General features: G+C 29.3%; 1 protein-coding gene across 1 annotated transcript in view; it reads left to right on the plus strand.

The window, feature by feature from the left end:
• Positions 1-21,337, plus strand: part of LOC107441357 (cubilin) — a 208,698-nt gene that overhangs the window by 37,797 nt on the left and 149,564 nt on the right. The window contains exons 10-13 of the mRNA XM_087163788.1: positions 5,620-5,788; positions 12,240-12,371; positions 14,106-14,201; positions 16,462-16,592. Coding sequence (XP_087019914.1) covers positions 5,620-5,788; positions 12,240-12,371; positions 14,106-14,201; positions 16,462-16,592 — 528 coding nt within the window. The remainder of the gene's footprint in view (positions 1-5,619; positions 5,789-12,239; positions 12,372-14,105; positions 14,202-16,461; positions 16,593-21,337) is intronic.

The raw sequence follows: 21,337 nt of genomic DNA on the forward strand, positions 1-21,337 counted from the left end.
TAACATGAATGAACTATTAACACATTTGTGCCAGAATTGCGTATGACTAACATTAATAACATGAATGAACTATTAACACATTTGTGCCAGCCCTGCGTATGCCTAACATTAATAACATGAATGAACTATTAACACATTTGTGCCATCCCTGCGTATGCCTAACATTAATTACATGAATTAACTCTTAACACATCTGTGCCAGCCCTGCGTATGCCTAACATTAATTACATGAATTAACTCTTAACACATTTGTGCCATCGCTGCGTATGCCTAACATTAATAACATGAATTAACTATTAACACATTTGTGCCAGCCCTGCGTATGCCTAACATTAATAACATGAATGAACTATTAACACATTTGTGCCATCCCTGCATATGCCTAACATTAATTACATGAATGAACTATTAACACATTTGTGCCATCCCTGCATATGCCTAACATTAATTACATTAATTAACTATTAACACATTTGTGCCATCTCTGCGTATGCCTAACATTAATTACATTACTTAACTATTAACACATTTGTGCCATATGCCTAACATTAATTGCATGAATTAACTATTAACACATTTGTGCCATATGCCTAACATTAATTAAATGAATTAATTATTAACACATTTGTGCCATCCCTGCGTATGCCTAACATTAATAACATGAATGAACTATTAACACATTTGTGCCATCCCTGCGTATGCCTAACATTAATTACATGAATTAACTCTTAACACATTTGTGCCAGCCCTGCGTATGCCTAACATTAATTACATGAATGAACTATTAACACATTTGTGCCATCCCTGCATATGCCTAACATTAATTACATGAATGAACTATTAACACATTTGTGCCATCCCTGCATATGCCTAACATTAATTACATTAATTAACTATTAACACATTTGTGCCATCTCTGCGTATGCCTAACATTAATTACAATACTTAACTATTAACACATTTGTGCCATATGCCTAACATTAATTGCATGAATTAACTATTAACACATTTGTGCCATATGCCTAACATTAATTAAATGAATTAATTATTAACACATTTGTGCCATCCCTGCGTATGCCTAACATTAATAACATGAATGAACTATTAACACATTTGTGCCAGCCCTGCGTATGCCTAACATTAATAACATGAATGAACTATTAACACATTTGTGCCAGCCCTGCGTATGCCTAACATTAATAACATGAATGAACTATTAACACATTTGTGCCAGCCCTGCGTATGCCTAACATTAATAACATGAATGAACTATTAACAATTTTGCGCCAGCCCTGTGTATGCCTGATATTAATAACATGAATTAACTATTAACACGTGTTAATGTACATCGTCCTTTTAAATGGAAATTTCCTTTTGTAAGAAAAGAAGAAATAAAAACAAGTGTTTCATTATCATGATTTCTTTAGTAAAAACAATGTAGTACTATATACACTATAATATATAATTAAAATAATCATTAAATGTTGACTCTAGAAATTTGGAGTTTTTAAAGCAAAGCTCTTTTAAAGCTAAAGTGATAGATAAGAAAGAGATAAATTCTATTGGTATAAAATATAAATAAATATGACCTGCCACTTTCTTCATGTAAAGAAAACTTTTTATAGCTTGACATTGATGGGTTAAATGAAAAAATTTTTTATCGAATATCAGAGAATAAAATTCATAACCATTGATGGTTAACAAAGTAAAAAAACTTGTTCTTAACAATTATTGCGACAGTTCTAAAAAAACCGCAATTTTTGTCATTCAATCATAAAACCGTAAACTTAACTCTAAAATTGTAAAAATTCCGTATAAATCACAAAATTTCATAACTCTTGGTGGTTAACGAAATAAAAAACTTGTTGTAAACAATTATCGCAAAAGTTCTCAAAAACCGTAATTCTTATTATTCAATCGTAAAACCTTAAACTTGACTATAAAATCGTAAAAATTCCAAATAAATCGCAAAATTTTGTAACTCTTGACAAAATAAAAAACTTGTTCATAGCAAATTATTGCGAAAGTTTCCCAGAAACCGTAATTTGTATTATTCAATCGTAAAATCGTAATCCTGAGTATGAAATCATAAAAATTACATATAAATCGCAATAGTTGCCCCCTCTGACTATCACACCAAGCCTTTTAATTAGATTGCATTAAAATATTTTCTATTTTACAGGGATGCCACGGGCGACTAAAAATATAAGAAGTGCTGTCTAATAAAAAGCAAAAATCTATTAAAAGATAAAAAATATAATTACATTAAATCTATCAAAACTAATAACTTTTTCAAGCATATTTCTCTCTGCATACAATTAAATTAAAAGCAAAGAATAATTTCGCTTTGAATATGAATAATTTTTCAACGTCAGTTGTGGTGTTAGTTACGATGCAATAAAAAAAAGTGATCAGATAATTTAAAAAAAAGAATTGAGTTTCTACTACTTCTTACAGTTTTAGCCGCCTGTGGCATAATTCTCTTGTATTATTACATGATATATTATTACATGAACGTATTATTACAGATGATTTCAACTATTTGAGACTTGCGAATTGTTTTTCTAGTGTCAGTGTGAAATAAAGCAGAATTTTTTAAAGAAGGAAAAAAAAATTTCAATAAAAATTTGTAGATCATAAGATCTTAAGTATTTGTCTGAAAGACCTGATATGCATCGGTTTAAATTACTTGTGTATAGTGGTGGGAAAAAATCCTTTAATTTATTAAAATATAAATACATTACTCTTGCTCTTTTTGCAAAATATTTTATCGAGTAATAAGCGATTAAAAGCTAAAGTATTCAGAATTTTTGTAAATTTACCCATCATATTAAAAAACTCACCACGAGAAAGCTGAAACAAAGCGACGTTTCATATTAACTTTTGAATCATTTTACACAAAGTTATGAAAATAACTTTTAATAAAACTCACAAACAAATAATAATACACTGAAATATAAGCTTATAACTATCGATAGAAAAAACGTTTCCAATGACGCTGACAGACTTGTATAGCTTCGTAGAAGAAAAATTTGGAACGTGGTATTAAGAACTTAGTTTTATTTCTTTTCTATTTTTAGTTATTTGCAGGTTGTCTATGATTATGGATTTGAATTCTTTTATTATTTAAAGTGAATTTTTAGATGAAGAAATTTGTGATTCTTTAAAAATAAAATATCAGTTTTCAAACTTTTGGTGGTGTATAAGAATTCTACACTTTATTAATAATAAATTTTGAAACTTAAAAATGCACCACTTTTATTATTAAAGAATTGTTGACTTATATAATGTTTAAGTAAACTGTATAACATATTAGTGAAAATATTATTGTTTGCAGAAATAGCAACCGATAACATAAAACGGTGGCTGTGTTAGTAGTGATAGAGATAAGAATAAATGATTGAATTTAATTCTTAACAAGTTTGGAGAAAAAGATGTTTAACGATTTTATTTTTAAATCAAAATTAGCCTAAAAAAATTCATCAGTTTAAAATCATGCCGATTTTTTTTTCTCCAGAGGAAAAAACACATTTTAGTGTATGCTAGCTTTTAACCTCTTGGGGACGGCTTATTCAGAAAAGCATTTGTACAAAATCAGAACCAAGTTGTAACTAAATAAAAAACGGTAACTTAAATGTAGTCGTTGCTAATTTGACAGACTTACTTTGCTTTTACTTTAATTATTGTTAGCTTAATCATATATATAATCAATGTTAGTTCAAAGTATTACTAAATAGTTTTATTTTGAACAAAGTAATGGTGAATTAAATAAATCAAACAATTATAACTCCGCCCGCAAATAAACTGCTAGCTAATTACTTTAATTACCAGTTTTATCTTTCTACCCTGATTGATACGGTTTTATGCCGGCACGTATTTGTGACAGTCGGCGCGAAAGAATTGGATTAAAGGATGATGTATTAAATTTTATTGTACTGGTATATACAGTGTTCGATGCATAAACATATGAGCGAAAAAACAGCGGTCACTTTTCTTTTCAATTTTAAACAGTAACACATTTTGTGTTATCAAGAAATAAATTTTTAAAGATTTTTTTAGCTAAACTCTTATTATCATATATTTTTTTAAAGCCGGAGTGTGATAATTAAATTTTTAAAAACGACAATAAGAAAGCGTTAAGTTTACTACAAATAATAAAAAGCTTAGTAGTTGTTTTTTTTTTATTTATTTCATAACCGTCGTTGAACAGCAGATCCAATTTTGGGTTTACGATTAACTCCGTAGCCTCGTAATTTTGAACCCAATCCAGAAGGCAAGGGAACTCCTGGATAAAGTATTGGGAGACATTTGATTTGCGTGGAGGAATTTTTGATGGAACTAAACCGCTTTTGCGTTACACGGAGATGAAAACCTCTTACAGTTAGCCTGACGGTAATGGGACTCTAACAAATGATCCGTCTACTACTGAGGATATTTTAGATCAGCAATGTTTTCGGTGCGAGCCGGGTGCGGAATTCGAAGCCATCGCTTTGATTCGAACCCGGTTCATCTCATTGGACTTAGTAGTTAGTATGAGGATGGTTTTATTTAAATATTATGCAAAAGTTTGAACTAATTAAGTTGTTGCATTATTTAATAAAACTGCGAGACCTCGTTCAAAAAGCCCCATTATTTTTTTTGTTTACCCCTATATATATATATATGTGTGTGTGTGTGTGTGTGTGTGTGTGTGTGTGTGTGTGTGTGTGTGTGTGTGTGTGTGTGTGTGTGTGTGTGTGTGTGTGTGTGTGTGTGTGTGTGTGCATAATATAGATATTTTTTAATTTTATGGAACAATATTTTGTTAATGATCGTAAAAAATGAGCGATTTAAAGAAATATTCTTCTCTACTTGGAAACAAAATAAACTTAGAATGTGTAACCTAATGATAAAAATTGTAAGGAAGCAATTTTGCTCATTAAAAAGACTTTTTATCGTTTATAACTGTTCAAGTAGGAAATGGTTTTTATATCTTTTCAGTTAAGATGTTTATGATTTTCAAAATAAATTTAAACATTTATTTCTGGCAACATCTCTTTCTCTCTCTCTGTCTGTGGTGAATGTTATTTCTTACAGAAAATTAAGCGTGAACTTATGAAATAAAGATCTCTACTGAGTAAATAATAATTTTTTGAATTAAAAAAAATTATATATTCTTTAGAACAAGTTAGAATTTTGAAGAAAAAAAATGGTGATAAGTTTGATAAATAAAAATGGCTCATCAGGCGCATCAAATCTCGACACTGTAGCTGCATTTCTGTAGGCTGCATGGAGGCACCCATAGTGCTTTCATCCCATAGGTTTAACAGTAAACAATTCCCAAGCTAATTATCGAATGTTATTTTTTTTTTTATATTATCATTCTTTCTGTACATTTTTCTACACACTTTCGTAATTTCAAGTCTCTAAACCTTAAAGTTTTTGCTCTGTAATACAAAATATAGCGTACAGTTGAACACCCATTATAGCGGAAGCTACTATTTTTAATGCTATTTTTTAATATGGCCAGACTAATTTGAACCATTAGAATAAATCTGCCGTATTCAATATTCTGCAGTTTTGCAAGTAAATATATTGTGGCTTATGACATACATTTTTCTTTCTTATATTTGCTTATAGCCAAAATATCGTTGTATCTGTGATGCTGGTTGGAAGATTCCAAATGGTGGCCTGGCTTGCACCGAAGACATTGATGAATGCAGTGGTGCAGATAGGAAATGTTCACAAAATCCATTAGTCACTTGTATTAATACACAAGGAAGTTTCCATTGCGGTCCTTGTCCTGCAGGTAAATATTCTCATTTATGTTCTTAGTTCTAAGAATTTAAAAGTTGAACAGACCATGTAACTTTGTTTTTCAGCTATACAATTGTAAATATCAGACCAAATTCTTTATATCAACAAATTCAGCATTTTAATTATTCTTGTTTAGACGTTTGAAACTGAATAAAGGAAACAAACATTAATTGTACATTGTTGTTTTTATGTAAATTAAGTTAATGTAAATTAACATCTTTTACAAATGGTACTATGGTTTTTCTTTTGCAGGTATGAGAAGATTATTCTAATTTATGTTCTTTTTCTAAGATTTTAAAAGTTGAACAGACCAAAAAATTTTGTTTTTCAGCTATACAATTGTAAATATCATATCAAATTCTTTATACCAACAAATTCAGCACATTAATTATTCTTGTTTAGGTCTTTGAAAGCGAATAAAGAAAACAAACATGATTTAATCACTTGTAGGCTATTGTTTCTACGCAAATTAAGTTAATGTAAATAACCATCTTATACAAATAGAACTATGGTTCTTCTTTTGCAGGTATAAGAACAATATCTAATTTATGTTCTTTTTCTAAGATTTTAATAGTTGAACAGACTATATAACTTTGTTTTTTACTTATACAACTGTAAATATCAGACCGAAATCTTTATATCAACGAAACCGGCACATTAATAACTTTTGTTTAGAAGTTTGAAACAAAATAAAAAACAAACAAACATGGTTTAATCAATTTTAGTTTAATTTTAAATGTAAATTAAGTAATGTAAATTAAAATCTTTTTCCTATAAAACTAGGATCCTTTTCCTGTAGGTAAAAATACAATATTTTCATTTATGTTCTTATTTCTAAGATTTCAAAAGTTGATTATACTATATAACTTTGTTTTCAAGCTACACAATCGTAAATATTAGACCAGAATCATAATATCAACACACCATTTTTTCTTGCTTAGACGTTTGAAACTAAATTTAAAAAACATATTTAAAAACATATGTTTGGTTGAAGCATATGTTTCAGAAGTAGGGATCTGGTGAAACTAAACTCTATTGCCGGCCCATAGGTTCCTTCTGGTTTAATTAGTAGCAAAGACCGGTGATGCCAATTATCTCATCGAAATCTGTAATCTTTCAAACAGCGAAATGTTTACTTCAGGCTAAAGTGCAACGGACTTGTTGATCACTCTCAACTCATTTTCAGTTTTTCCTTCACCTAATTTCATCTTCAAGATAGCAAAGCGCCATTTTTTCCTTACTTCATGACTCCTCTCCCCTCAGTGTATCTAGTCTTCATGCATGTTTCCATCACTTCATGATGAATGGGAAAAGGGCCTATTATGGCCTCAGATGCCCAGTTCTCAAACAACGAACGAATGAATGTGTAGTCCATTCCACCATAAGTTGGCACTGGAGAGAAAGGTAGGAAATGTAATACTCCGCCTTTGAAAAGTAGTTCTTCGCTATTTTGGAATTAATTGCAGTTTAAATGCGCGTACAAATATAAATAAATGTTGCATAGTAAGAAAAGTATATCTTGAAACATTCATTAGAAGTTTTTCATGTTTAAATGTATTTAACTTATAAATACCTTCTCAGTAAAGCGAATGTACAAAGAAGAAGGAGGTGTTTTAGTTTGGCGCTGAATTAGTTTTCAAGGACAAGGAATTGGCTCATTGGCTTGTGCAGTTCTTATTTCATTTTTTTTTTTTATTATTATTATTTAATTTTCTAAATATTAACCTCATCTGTACAATATTTAATGAAAAGTTTTTTCCCCTCAGAATAAATGAAAAAAAAAACAAAAAAAAAAACACTCCAATAGACAGGTGAATATTATTAAACTGAAGACAGTAGAGCATATTTGCTGTGTAGCTAATTCAACATGTGATTTTATTATTATTTTTTACGACAAAAGAAAAAATTGTTTTCGCTTTGATCGATCTCTGTAAAGATTCAAATTTTGCGTCTTTTGCACCATGTTTAGTTCTGAAGTACAATTCGCTTTTTATAGGAACTTAAATAATGTAAAAATTTAAGATTTTTAGTTTGTTCAATTAAAGGGACTTTTAAATATTATCTAAAATACAATTTCCATAATAGAAGTGTTAATCCGTTACTTATAAACTAATAAAATGAATAGGAATTGAAATAATTTAAAAAAAGACGCAAAATTTGAATCATTAATTTTTTTTAAACATCGAAAGGTTAATTTAAACCAATCAATATTTTAATAATTATTTTTGAAATACAAAGCCCAAAAAGCTGAGAAATCCTTTCCCTTATGTAGAAAATATTAAGATATTTCAGTATCTGACAAAATATTTCGAGGCTAACTAATTCTACTGTACTTAAATAACAAATTATACGGATTTTTCTTTTAAGCCTCCTTTCACCTGCGAAGGTCCTGAAAAGTAAAGGAAAGTTCTGATATTTCAAAATATGTATTTTCTTTTGAAGAAATGCACCCACCCATCCAAGTAGAATTTCGCCTGATGAGAAATTGTGGATTGAATTCAATTCAGGGCTACCCCACATAGAGTTTGCAGAAGGAACTGTCAACTGTTAAAATATTAAATGAATAACATGATAACCACCAGGATAGGTGGTTATCATGTTATTCAAAGAGTTCCTGTTGAGTCTAAGAGGGTGGGATATGGCAGCTGAAAACATGGGGGGGCGAACAAACAGTACGCCCCCACATATGGATAATACTAATTATTTTTTTCAGGTAAGTTCTTTTGTCTCTTAGAAGCAAATACATTTCAGAAAAAAAAAATTTTATAGTAAAAAAAAAAAAACTTTTCTGAAAATTTTTTTAAAATTTTTTATTTATGAAAAAAAAAAGAACAGTAAATATTAAAAAAACATAGGTATGATATTTTTCATGATCAATGATTTCCTGCCTATGTTGACTTTTTCTTCCCCAACAAAACACCAATGAGGGATAAATTAATGTACATTAATCTACAAAAAATAAGCATATAAAAATAAATATTTAAAACAAAGTATTTATGCGCGTCTATGCATTTCGTTTTCTTTTTACTTAGATTTCAGCAAAAAAGAATCTTTTTAAATATATTTTTTTTGTTTAAACTAGTTTCGTTTAATTAAAAAATTATAATAAGAAAAAAAACAGTAAGTATTATAAAACATAAGTATGATCTTTTTCATGATCAATAATTTCCAGCCTATGTTGACTTTTCCTTCCCCAACAAATCACCAATATGGGATAAATTAATGTACATTAATCTACAAAAAATAAGAATACAAAAATAAATATTTAAAACAAAGTATTTTTGCGCATCTATGCATTTCTTTTTTTTTTTTTTTTTTTTTTGCTTAGATTTCAACAAAAAAGAATATTTTTAAATATATATTTTTTTTTCTGTTTAAAATTAGTTTCGTTTAGTTAAAAAATCATAATAAGAAAATCTGCTTTTTAAATACTAATTAAGAAATCAGCTTACAACTAGTATCTTAAAATAATAATTATGAGAAATGCTCTAAAAAATCGTGCTCTTTTCTGTACAAAATTTTAGTACGATTCTTGGTTTTTAAAAAAAAAAATCGGCGTTTTGCTTTCTTAAACGCCAATACTGGCCACTTTCTCTCCCTTTGTTGCTACCTCATCCCCGTACTGACTTAAAGAGTAACCCAGTTTCCATGTAATCCGGTCTACCTACCTTTCTCTCCAGTGCCAACTTAAGGTGGAACCAAAGGTGTCATCAGAAACCTTCTCAAAATACAACCAGGGGGTGAAAGCGAAACGGAAAAGAAAAAAGGCTGGTAGTAAACCATGTCAGTAATTGCTAATTTTCGGGAGGAGTTTACTTATTCTTTTTTTAAACTATTTAACAATATTTATTTTATCTAGGATAAGAAGCAGATTTATATATATGTTAAAATCTTAAAGAAATCTTGGTAGTTACAGATATTTTATTTTTCTCGGAAAAAATGCTATAATAAAATGTCTTTTGTACCAGTTTTTCATCTTTTCCGTCTTGTTATATAAGGGCCTTCAGCCATGAATACAGCGTATATCAGCCCGATAACCGCTCTTTTCTTAAACGTCTGTGTTCTCTCTAAGCATTTCGGATAATCATGACTATCCCATACCTGCCAACTTTTACGCATTTGGCGTAAAATGTTATTTTTATAATTAAAGTAGTAGTAGATATATACAATTTTTTTCTTTTATAAGATTAATTTTAAAATGATTCTAATGACCACTATTCTTTAAAAAATTAAGCATACATATTAATATGCATTACTATATTGGTTATCAGCTTAAGCATTTTCAAATACCACGTATACTTTTGCTTACTATTAAAATTTTAATTCCATTTTACTACCACTGGGAAATATTATAATGGAAGGGTTGAAAAGTTGACAGGTGTGCTATCCCCACTTGCCCTAGACAAACTGTGCACTTTGCACCAATGAAGCCCGGTTACCGGGGGGAGTGCACAGGGAGTCTTCCCCTTTTTGTAAACAGCGTAAATATTTATCTTTATCTTCAATTTGTTCCCTTTATTATGTATCAACTTGCGATTTATCTTTATGTATAACCCAGACTTGATTTTCAATTATTGTTCATTCTGAGATTTAACTTAATGTTAACGCAGCACCTCCCTTCCCTTCCACCACATATTCATCAATTTAGATGAAAGAGCAGATATCCATGCATGGATAGGTACTCTGAAAAACTTGATTAGTTAGTAATACAACGTATATTTCTGCTTAAAATTGTAATTTACATTCCATTTTACTACCACTGGGGAAAATCATCCTCGAAAGGATTAAAAGTTGGCAGGTATGCAAATAGGTACTTAATCACATTCAGATGAATTAGTAAGAGCCTCTCACTGGGCTGATGCTAAGATAATTACCACATATGAGTAAATAGGTACTAAAAAATGTTTCGTCAACATCGTGCTGATATAACATTGAAACAGTTTTAGAAGGATAATCTGCATTATTTTCATAACTGGCTAATGATTCTTTGCTGACGGTATAATGACGTTTTTTATAGTAATTTTACCTAATTTTGTGGTAAAGTATTTTACACTAACGAAGTAAAATATCACCTTAATTCTATCACCTGTCCCATATTTTTAGAAAATTTATTGGATAGATATACGAAAAATGGGTACTTATGTTAAATTCCGTTGACCCTTTGCGCTAAAACCAAAGAAATTGAAGCCACTTTATGAATGAAGAATTTCTTTTATCGTTCTATATTCTAAATCATCAGTTAATTTTTTAAAAAAAATTCTTTTTGTTATATATTCCAGAATTTTCGGTCCATCCTAAATTTTCTAAAATATGCTGTATGATTTGGTGTTAATTTGGCGGAATTTGCACCAACTTTAATGGTTGACGAGATATTACACATGTACCCAAAAATGTATTAAGACAGGTATTTTTGGCTTCTAATTTATCATAATTTGGTTTCTATTAATTTGGCTATTGATTTATCTCATATTTCTAATGTAGCCATATCATGCAAAAACTGTAATAATTTTAAATTAACTAAATTTTGTAAAAATATTATTAGACAGTTTTTTGGCTACCATGATGACACTTCCTTAACCCCTTGGGGACGGGTGATTCAGAAAAGCATTCGTACAAAATCAGAATCAAGTTGCAATTAAATAAAAAACGGTAACTTAAATTTAGTCGTTACTAATTTGACAGACTTACTTTGCTTTTATTTTAATTATTGTTAGTTTAATCATATATATAATCAATGTTAATTCAAAGTATAACTAAATAGTTTTATTTTGAACAAAGTAATGGTGAATTAAATAAATCAAAAAATTATAACTCCGCCCACAAATAAACTGCTAAAGAAATACTTTGATTACCAGTTTTATCTTCTTACCCTGATTGATACGGTTTTTTGCTGTCACGTATTTGTGACAGTCGGCGCGAAAGGGTTAATAGCCAAATTTTACGCTTTTAAGGAAGATTTTTCCCTTGGCAATAAATTAACAACTCAGTAATTTGAATCAATGTGCTATTAGTTAAGAGCACCAACGAATAATTATAAGGTGTTTCATGAACATTTGAAATAGTTATCCGTCATATTGGTTGCGTAATTTTAAAGTTAATTTATTGTTCCAAAAACAAAATTTAAAAGTCAACTTAGTTAACACTAAAAAAAATTCCTTACAAAGCATGAAATTTGGTAGATCATATTTCCTTGTAATGAAATGTACTGAAAGCGAAATAATTATTTTAACTCTAAGAATTTCATTGTGATATTATAAACTTTTCTAAATTATGGTGTAGCATTTGGTAGTAAATTAGTATGTTAATTATTAAATTTTAAATTCTTAGATTTTAACTTCGTTTAGGGTAAACCAACTACGGTCTACAATTTTTTATTCTATTTTATTTAATTATATTAATTTATTTTTGTTAATTAATTTCTTTTACAATTGTGTTTCATTTAGGATTTACTGGAAACGGATATCATTGTAATGATATTAATGAGTGTGATATGTACAATGGTGGGTGTTCCATGCATCCCTTTGTTCAATGTATTAATACACATGGATCTTCGCAATGTGGTTCGTGTCCAACAGGTACTGCTATATACCTATTTATTTCATAATTCAATTTTTTAATTTATTAACACGTTGAATGCCACGCTAATTTTACATAGCTTGCTCGTTTAACCACACGGTAAATAACTGCAAACTAAATTTGCAAATATAGACAGGTTTTGCTAGTTTATAAAAGATTTAGCTTGAAAGAAATGGTGAATTATATATGCTTACGAATTGTTTAAAAATAGTGGTGGATAAAAATCTACTAAATTGAATTTATTAAACCAAGAATCACAATAATTAAGTAAATTTTGAATACATTTTCTGCAATTCCATAAAAGAGTGTAAATTTTATAGTTCTATATCATGTTATACACTGTCAGCCAGCTGTTTTTCGCGGCCTATGCGAAAGGTTAGTGTCAGCAAGCTGTGATTGACATGGTCTAAATGTAATTTCAGTGTTAGCCGCCGTTGGTTGACGCCGCCTAAATGGAAAGTCCAGTGTCAGTCACCGATGACTGACGCGGCGCTCAACATGTTAATTCAATTTGTGTGGTAAAATCAACAACTTCAATTCAATTTTTGTGGCAAATTTTACTGTTGGACCTTTATTCAGTATTGATTTCGTCGCAGATTTATTTGCAATGAGTTTTATGAGTTTTCAACAGGAGTCCAAAATCAAAAAATGTAAGACAATCTGTGAAAATAAATCTTTTAAAGATAGGACATTCTGTGTGAAGAATTGACTCGCATTTGGGCATTTTCATTTAATTCACGGATCATTTTAACCCGTTTTATCCCGACGTTTTGTATTGAAGTCGTGCAAAAAGTGGTTTTATGAAAAAAGTGGTATAATATGTTATTCAACTAAATGGCTAATATCAACTATTTGTTACCATTTCAGTTCGAAATGTCCCTACATCTTACAGTTCTAGATATAGTGATAGAAACTTAAATCACCAATAAATTATGGTGGAAGGGAAACTTTTAATTCTCCTAGATAAAAGACAGTATTGAAACAATTGTCCTACCACAATATATGTTTTTAAAAAAGGAAACTGTCCTATAAATATGACGCTGTGCGCTAACAGGTTAAGGGGTGCAGTTTCGAAATTCAGGCGCGTGGTATTTGACTCTTTTGCCCTACACGAGATTAATGAACTAGTATGGAATATTTAGTTTTCAGTTACCGGACTATGAAAAAATTTGGAACATACATTCTCCTTGCACCAGCTACTTTTAATGATAAAATGATTTTGAAGTAAGTTATAAAATCGACACCTACGTATTATCCGGTCGACTATTTTCTATAAATCAGAAAATAAATTTGGAAATAGTTCAAATTTAAATATTATGTTTTTTTTGTCAAATTTGAATTCGTTCAATTTTTTTTTATAATCAACTACATTATTAAAATAATTTTGAAAGATACCAAAATGACTCTGATCCAATGTTGGTCATAATGGGAAACGTGATATTTACTACGTAAATACTATAAGATCTATGACGTTTAGAGAAAATCACCTTTCCTCATGGTAGGTTTTAACATAACTATAATACATTGAAATATACAGACAAAATGATTTTGCATGATCTATTAAAGTTATAATTTTAACTTCTTATGATTTTTTTAAATTAACTATAAGAAAACTTTTGTATTTTAAAAAGAATTCTATTAATTCTGTAAAACAAACATGTCTACTAAATTGTAATGCGTTTCTTTCTTTCAATTTATCAATCATTTCTAATTGATATTTATATTATTTTAAGGGTATGTTGGAAATGGAAGACAATGTACATTTAGTGGCGTTTGTAGTATTAACAGAGGAGGATGTCATCCAAATGCGACATGCATAGAAAACACAGGTACAAAAAATTTATGTACTTTAACAAGATGTCAAGATTTTTAATCAATTAATAAAGTTCTTTAACCGGGATAGCCTGGTTGGCAGGGCGCTGGACTCACGTTTGGGAGAACATGAGTTTGAATCCAGCTGGTCGAAGACTCCCCGTGAACTAAATGGTGACTGGTGCAGGTTAAATCTGTCGAGTCACAAAGTCTTCCATGTTCCCATAACAAATCAATACCTCTGGGGGTACTGAATTGGAGATTAATCGTTCTCTGGTTCATATCAAAATTACGATCTGTGGATGAATGAATACATGTATGAATGGGCCCGCCCTAAAAAAGGTTATGACGTATGGTTGTGGCAGAAGTTGAAGTAATTCTTGGTTATAGATGGCGCCACTGGAAAACAAGAACAATCCCCTCCCTCAGCTTTGATGGCCGATTGGATTGGATTGATGATTCACAATGTTGGCAAAAACAAGGAAACACTTCTATATTAGCTCCATATGTACATTCTTTATTTCAGCAGCAAATGTCTTGGAAGATTTTACATGGCAAAACTGCTGGTACGATTTAAAAAATCAGATTTTAAGCTTTTAGAATTTATGTAAATTAAAATCTTTTTTCTTTTTCCAATACTTTTATAACTAAGAAAGCATTCGAATATCCTGCAGATTGATTTCAAAGCACACTGCTGTGGTACTAAAACTTAAAATAAGTAATTAAATTCCTCTTCTCATTTTGGTTCATCCGAACAATGGATGGGCAGAAATTACATCATTTCTAAAAGCTAGAAGCATGATCTTCTAAATTGTGCCAACAGTATTGCCATGTAAAACGTCCTAACACGTTTGCTGCTTAAAGATAGATTGTTTACTTTGACTAAGTAATAGAGGTGTTTATATATTTTTGGCCGCCGACCCCTGTACTTGTAATATGGCTATTACAAGTGCATACCTGCCAACTTGTACAGTCGTTGAATAAAACTTTACAAAGTGGTTGTCAAACAACAATTTACTCTGGAAGAATTTTGTATAAACACAATTATATGACCTAGAACGAAATTCCCAGAAACAAATTTTTAAAAAGAAAAACTGGTAGCAAAACTATTTCATTTACAGCTAGGTTTTGGAAAAAGTAAAAGATGCTTTTGCTATCATGATTCAGAATTGTCAACTTACACGTATTTGGGGAAAACATCTTCGAATGGTAGCTAGGTTTATGTTTTAATCTATTATTCTTTATTTTGAAAATTTAGTTATTTTCCACTCCACTACATGCATATAATTTAGGGGTTTAGGTAAAAAAATTCTCTCTGTTCCTGCTCCCTTGTACTGAAGCTTTTAAAATTTTGGCAAAACTCCCAAAAACTCCGGAAGCTTTAGTTTTAAATTGTCTACTACTCAATAAAATATTTAGCAAAAAACGTAGTAATTGGATGCCTTGTTAATTATTAAGTATTCATAACTATTAACTCTATATTGCGGGGGAAAAAGTCCTATTCATATATTAAAGTTGTTAAAAAGTTTCTTGGTTGTAAGTGTTTCGGAAAATTTATAATGCCTTTTGCCTTGCGCTCCATGTACACTGCTCAAAAAAATTAGGGGAGCCATGTGCTCCCCTAATTTTTTTGAGCAGTGTATATAGATATAAATATGCATAGATATACACTGCTCAAAAAAATTAGGGGAGCATATGGCTCCCCTAATTTTTTTGAGCAGTGTATATGATATATATGCATAGGTTGATTTTAATTCCCAGCCCTGTGGGGATATCTAAATTCAGCGCTTAACTAGTTAAGATTTAGTTTCTGATTTAAAATGGACATTTGAACGAAAGGAATTTTTTTTTTTCAGTTAACCTTTGCTTCGCACATATCCACCTACTACTTACCTTTTAAAAAATAACTTTTTTTAAAAGGAATAAAGATTCAAATAGAAAAAATGCCTTGTGTTTGTTGCTATATAGGCAAAGGAACTATACATACCGCAAAATTATTTAAACGTCTCCAAAATGTAAAAATGTTGTGGGAAATGATTTCAGAAAACTACTATTTTGTTTCTCTTAAATAGTTTTCTTCTACTTAAATTCAGGATGCATGAGAAATTCACATCCGATTTAATATTTACTTTTATTTCAATTATACAATATTTAAATATAAAGGCACTTGTAAACTTAGCACCGCATTTGGTGAACTAAAATTTTACATTGCTTTTTTTTTATTTCTGAATTTTACAAACTTAGATGCAGAATTAACAACTTGGTTATTTTTTACAGCTATAACCGGAACATACAGAGAATGTAGGTGTCCTCCAGGGTATGGAGGAGACGGTGTTGGGTTGCATGGCTGTTATCCATTATCTGGAATGAGTTGTGCTAACAATCCGTGTCAGCAAGGTACTTGTCAGGTAAATATATTAAGACAAATATTCTACACACACAAACTTATATATGTATGATACAGAGATGCCAACTGCTGCGGACGTGCCATAAAAATTTAGAAAACGGTAAACACCACTAAACTAAACTAAACAAAAAAAGTAAACTTTGCATATATTTGACTAATATTGCTTGCTTTTTAAACGGTGTAGCATAACTTAACGATAAAAGTGGCGAATCATATAATACTTCAAATTATTTAGGAATAGTGGTGTATATAAACCTAATAAGTTGAATTTATTAAACCAAGAATCACACATTAATAAACTACCACTCGAAAGTATTTATTTACTGTCCGGAGCAAGTTGGTATATATATATAAATACAAGAAAACACGAAGAAAGTAAAGAAAAACAATACTTATTTGACTAAACCTGGCACCATTTTCTCTAACTACTTAAATAAGATTATTAACTATATTACTAAAGAAGGTTTCTCTTGGATTATCACTAATAATCAACCGATTTTAGATTTCACTAAACATAATAAAATTAATTCTATTGCGACTTTTGATTTCCAGGATCTTTTCAATAGCATTCCCTTTTCTAAACTAAAAGATGTCCTTTTGAATTATTACTATGATTTTAACAATATCCTTTGTTGCGATTTTGATTATTGGGAAATTCTGATTAATTTTTGTCTTTTTAGTAATTATCTTTACAATGGAAGGGATATTTTTCTTCAAATTAATGGAATACCACAAGGATCTAATTATTCATCTCTCTTAGCTAACTTATTTCTGCATTATTATGTAAAAAATTATACTCTTAGTATTAAATCTGTTTTTAGATATATTGATGACTTAATTATCTTTAATTTCCAAGATTTTACTATTTTATTGAGTGATATATACCCTGAGGAATTAATTTTACTTCGTAATCATGATGATAATATTAATATATATATATATATATATATATATATTAATATATATATATATATATATATATATATATATATATATATATATTAATATATATATATATTATATATATATATATATATATATATATATATTAATATATATATATATTATATATATATATATATATATATATATATATATATATATATATATATATATATATATATATATATATATATATATATATATATATATATATATATATATATATATATATATATATATATATATATATATATATATATATATATATATATATATATATATATATATATATATATATATATATATATATTAGAGAGAGAGTATTTGCATATATATATGCCAAATCAGTTTGCTTGCTGGGATGAAATTTGAAAGTATTTCGAATAATCACTTTTATCCTCCTCACAGTTTCTTCCAGTAATTAAAAATCAAATATGTTTTGATTTTTACAATCTTTTCTTTCTTAATAACAAGGATATTCTAAAAACATGTTTTTTTTCAAGGCTTAAACATTCATCAGCTTTTCCCAGTACACTTGTATTTCTCACAGCATTCTAAAAGTATGGGTTAAAAGCAGTAACTAGAGAACACTCTGTCTCTCTTACCTTCTCCTTCTGATGTTAATCCGTAGATTAACATCAGTAAGAGATGGAAAAATAAGGTTGGATGAAATCTTCTCCAAAAACATCCGAAACATTCGATCAGCAACTCTTGCCTTCCAATTTACGTCAGTTTTGCTTTTGTTTTTATTTTTTCGGACCACACTGTTTGTTGTCATTTTCTCGGTCGTATGAAGTCACACCGATACCACTTCAAGAAGTTATAAGTCTATCAATTGTTTTTTGTTCCAGCCATACAGCCTAACCTTTCAGGAGTTTAATTCTTTTTATGATATAGAATATCATATTTGATATATCCGATAGATGGATAAAATGATAGATTCTGTAGAAATTATTCTCTATTGGACACTCTATTAAACGAGCTGAGACGATGGAACGCATTTCATTCATTTTTTTTCACCTTAAATGCATAAAATTTTCAACAATAATTAACTTAAATAAAACTGAGTAAATAGAGTTTTCAGTAAAAATTTTGTTGGCTTGGGGAAAATTGAAATCGGTTCTTTATGCTTCTTTCAAGAGAGAATTTGTAGCTAATAGCGTGAACAACACCTGATTCTAATTGAAAAATTATTATCACTTTTTTATTGATCTTTCTCAACTTAATCAAACTGTATAGACTAACCGTCACGAGAAAAACCAACGCCTTCTATAACTGAAAGCCTCCTCACGGTTTTTCATAGGTAGTACTATTTTGCCTTATTCACTTGTCAACCACCACACATTCAATTCTCAAATATATAAGATAAATTTTTCTCAATTACTTTTATAAAAGGTTTTGGGTTCATTCGCACAACTGGTTTACTTTTTAATCAGTCTGCGCAGACTACTTATAAAAGACCGTGTGGAGGCTTCTTGATGTAGGAGGTGATGGAAAAACTCCCTAACACGGAAATGAGACAAAATTGTAAATAAAAACTAATTCATGTGTGGTTTATTTCCGGAAGGACAACATTACAGATATCAACTTGTTTCGCTTTGTAGAAAAAGATTTTCGTGTGGTTAAGAAAATTAAGTTATTTTTAGTTAAGCATTTTTCATTTTAAGTAATTTTTCCACCACTGTAAATAAAAAGTACAAAGTATCATACAAAATCCAACTCAATTACATTATATCATTTATTTTTCTCTTTTAAGAAGTAAGCTTAACTATTTTTTCTCTACCAGTTTTACTAAATAATTTGCCACCAATTTACTAATAATTTTGCAAAAAGCGCACCAGTTGGCATTCCATGTATAATTTTTGGGCTTTTTATGACTTATTCCTCACCACAGTAGTTACATACGGTTGCTAAGTTCCGTAAAACGTTTGAAAAATTAGCAATCCATGTTCAAAGTTCTTATCTATGAGAAAAAATTTCAGTTTAAAATGTACGAAAAGAAATCGGAAATAAATGATTTTACAATGCTCTAAGGAGAAAAAAAACAAATACTTATCAAAAAAGAACTGATAACTTTTTAGGATTTTTGGAAGAATTTCCTTTAGTGGTAGCTAAATTTAAGTTTTAATGTATGATTTGTCGTTTTATAAAAGTGATTTACAGCTATTTCCCACACCACTTCATTAAAATAATTCAAAACATTCTTTGAAATGCACAAAAACTTTATAGTAATGGCGCTTTTAAAATATTGGCAGAACTACCGAAAATTCTGAAAGCTTTAATTTTTATCTGTCTACCAAATTATAAAATATTTTTCAAAAGGCATAGCGGTTAAGTCCCCGTAATAGGATATATCCGTCAATCACATCTGACAGTGTTGTAAAATGAGATGAACAAACAACACCTGCAAACTTCAACTGTTTTTTCCCTCCTGTTTTCTATCGTTTTTTTTATTTATTTGTTTATTTATTTTTCATTTAGAATATTGAGTAACTTAAATGTCATCTCGCATTTTGCTTAAGGTAGGAAAACTCCTGTAAATAAGAGCAATAATTATTATTTATTTATAAATAAATTTATAGAGGCAGGATCTTTTATAAAAAAATTATATTTGATTTTAAGTATTTGAAGAATATTAATTTTTACCAAATTTGCAAAACAATACCTATCTAAAAAATAATTAAATACTTTTTTTAGTATTTTATCAAAATTACAATGTCTAACGTATATAGTAAAATTTAAACACATAAATTTAAATGCATAAAGATTTGAAAGCGATAAAAAATATAAGAAATGGTGGTACAGTTTTAGAACAAATGAAGGAGTACAGTTAAATTTTGTATAAAGTTTTGAAATGTCACGTTATGTAAGACCATAATTATATAGATTTCATTAAAAATAATTTATCGAATTCAGCGTGGGTTTAACCATCACCTCCTACATCCAAAAGCCTCCACACGGTCTCTTATAAGTAGTCCGCGCAGACTATTTAAAAAGTGAACCAATTGTGCGCATGAACCCAAAACCTTTTATAAAAGTAATTGAGAGAAATTCATCATGCATATTTGAGAATTGAATCTGTAGTGGTTGACAAGTGAATAAGGCAAACCAATAATATTCATTAATAAAACAAATTTCTAGTCATATATTTGCTACCACTTTCTTATTTTAACTAGATTTTGTATTAAGTGACTCGTTCGGAAAGTGGATATCCTCCATAGTGGTCTGATCGGACTTCCTATAAAAAACCGTGTGGAGGCTTTCAGTTATAGCAGGCGTTGGTTTAACCCTTTCGCACCGACTTTCACAAATATGTGCCAGCACAAAACCGTATCAACCAGGGTAAAAAGATAAAACTGGTAATCAAAGTAATTCTTTAACAGTTTATTTGTTGGCGGAGTTATAATTTCTTGATTTATTTAATTCACCATCACTTTGTTCAAAATAAAACTATTTAGTTATACTTTGAATTAACATTGATTAATATATGATTAAACTAACAATAATTAAAGTAAAAGCAAAGTAAGTCTGTCAAATTAGAAACGACTACTTTTAAGTTACCGTTTTTTTTTTCATTACATCCTGATTCTGATTTTGTACGAATGCTTTTCTGAATCACCCGTTTCCATTTTTCTTCTCAAACCTGTTTAAAAAAATTTTAATTGGCATATTTTTTTGAAAAAAATTATGCACTTATCATAAAAGCTTTGGGAATGTATATAGTCGTTTTACTGGATATGTAATAGAAAGTTTTACTGAGAGGCATACGGGGTTTAAAAAAAATTTATGGAAACACTTTTATAC

Source organism: Parasteatoda tepidariorum, chromosome 5 (assembly GCF_982258835.1).
Source record: "Parasteatoda tepidariorum strain Cologne lab strain chromosome 5, Ptep-v5.0, whole genome shotgun sequence".
In the NCBI taxonomy this organism is placed as follows: Eukaryota; Metazoa; Arthropoda; class Arachnida; order Araneae; family Theridiidae; genus Parasteatoda; species Parasteatoda tepidariorum.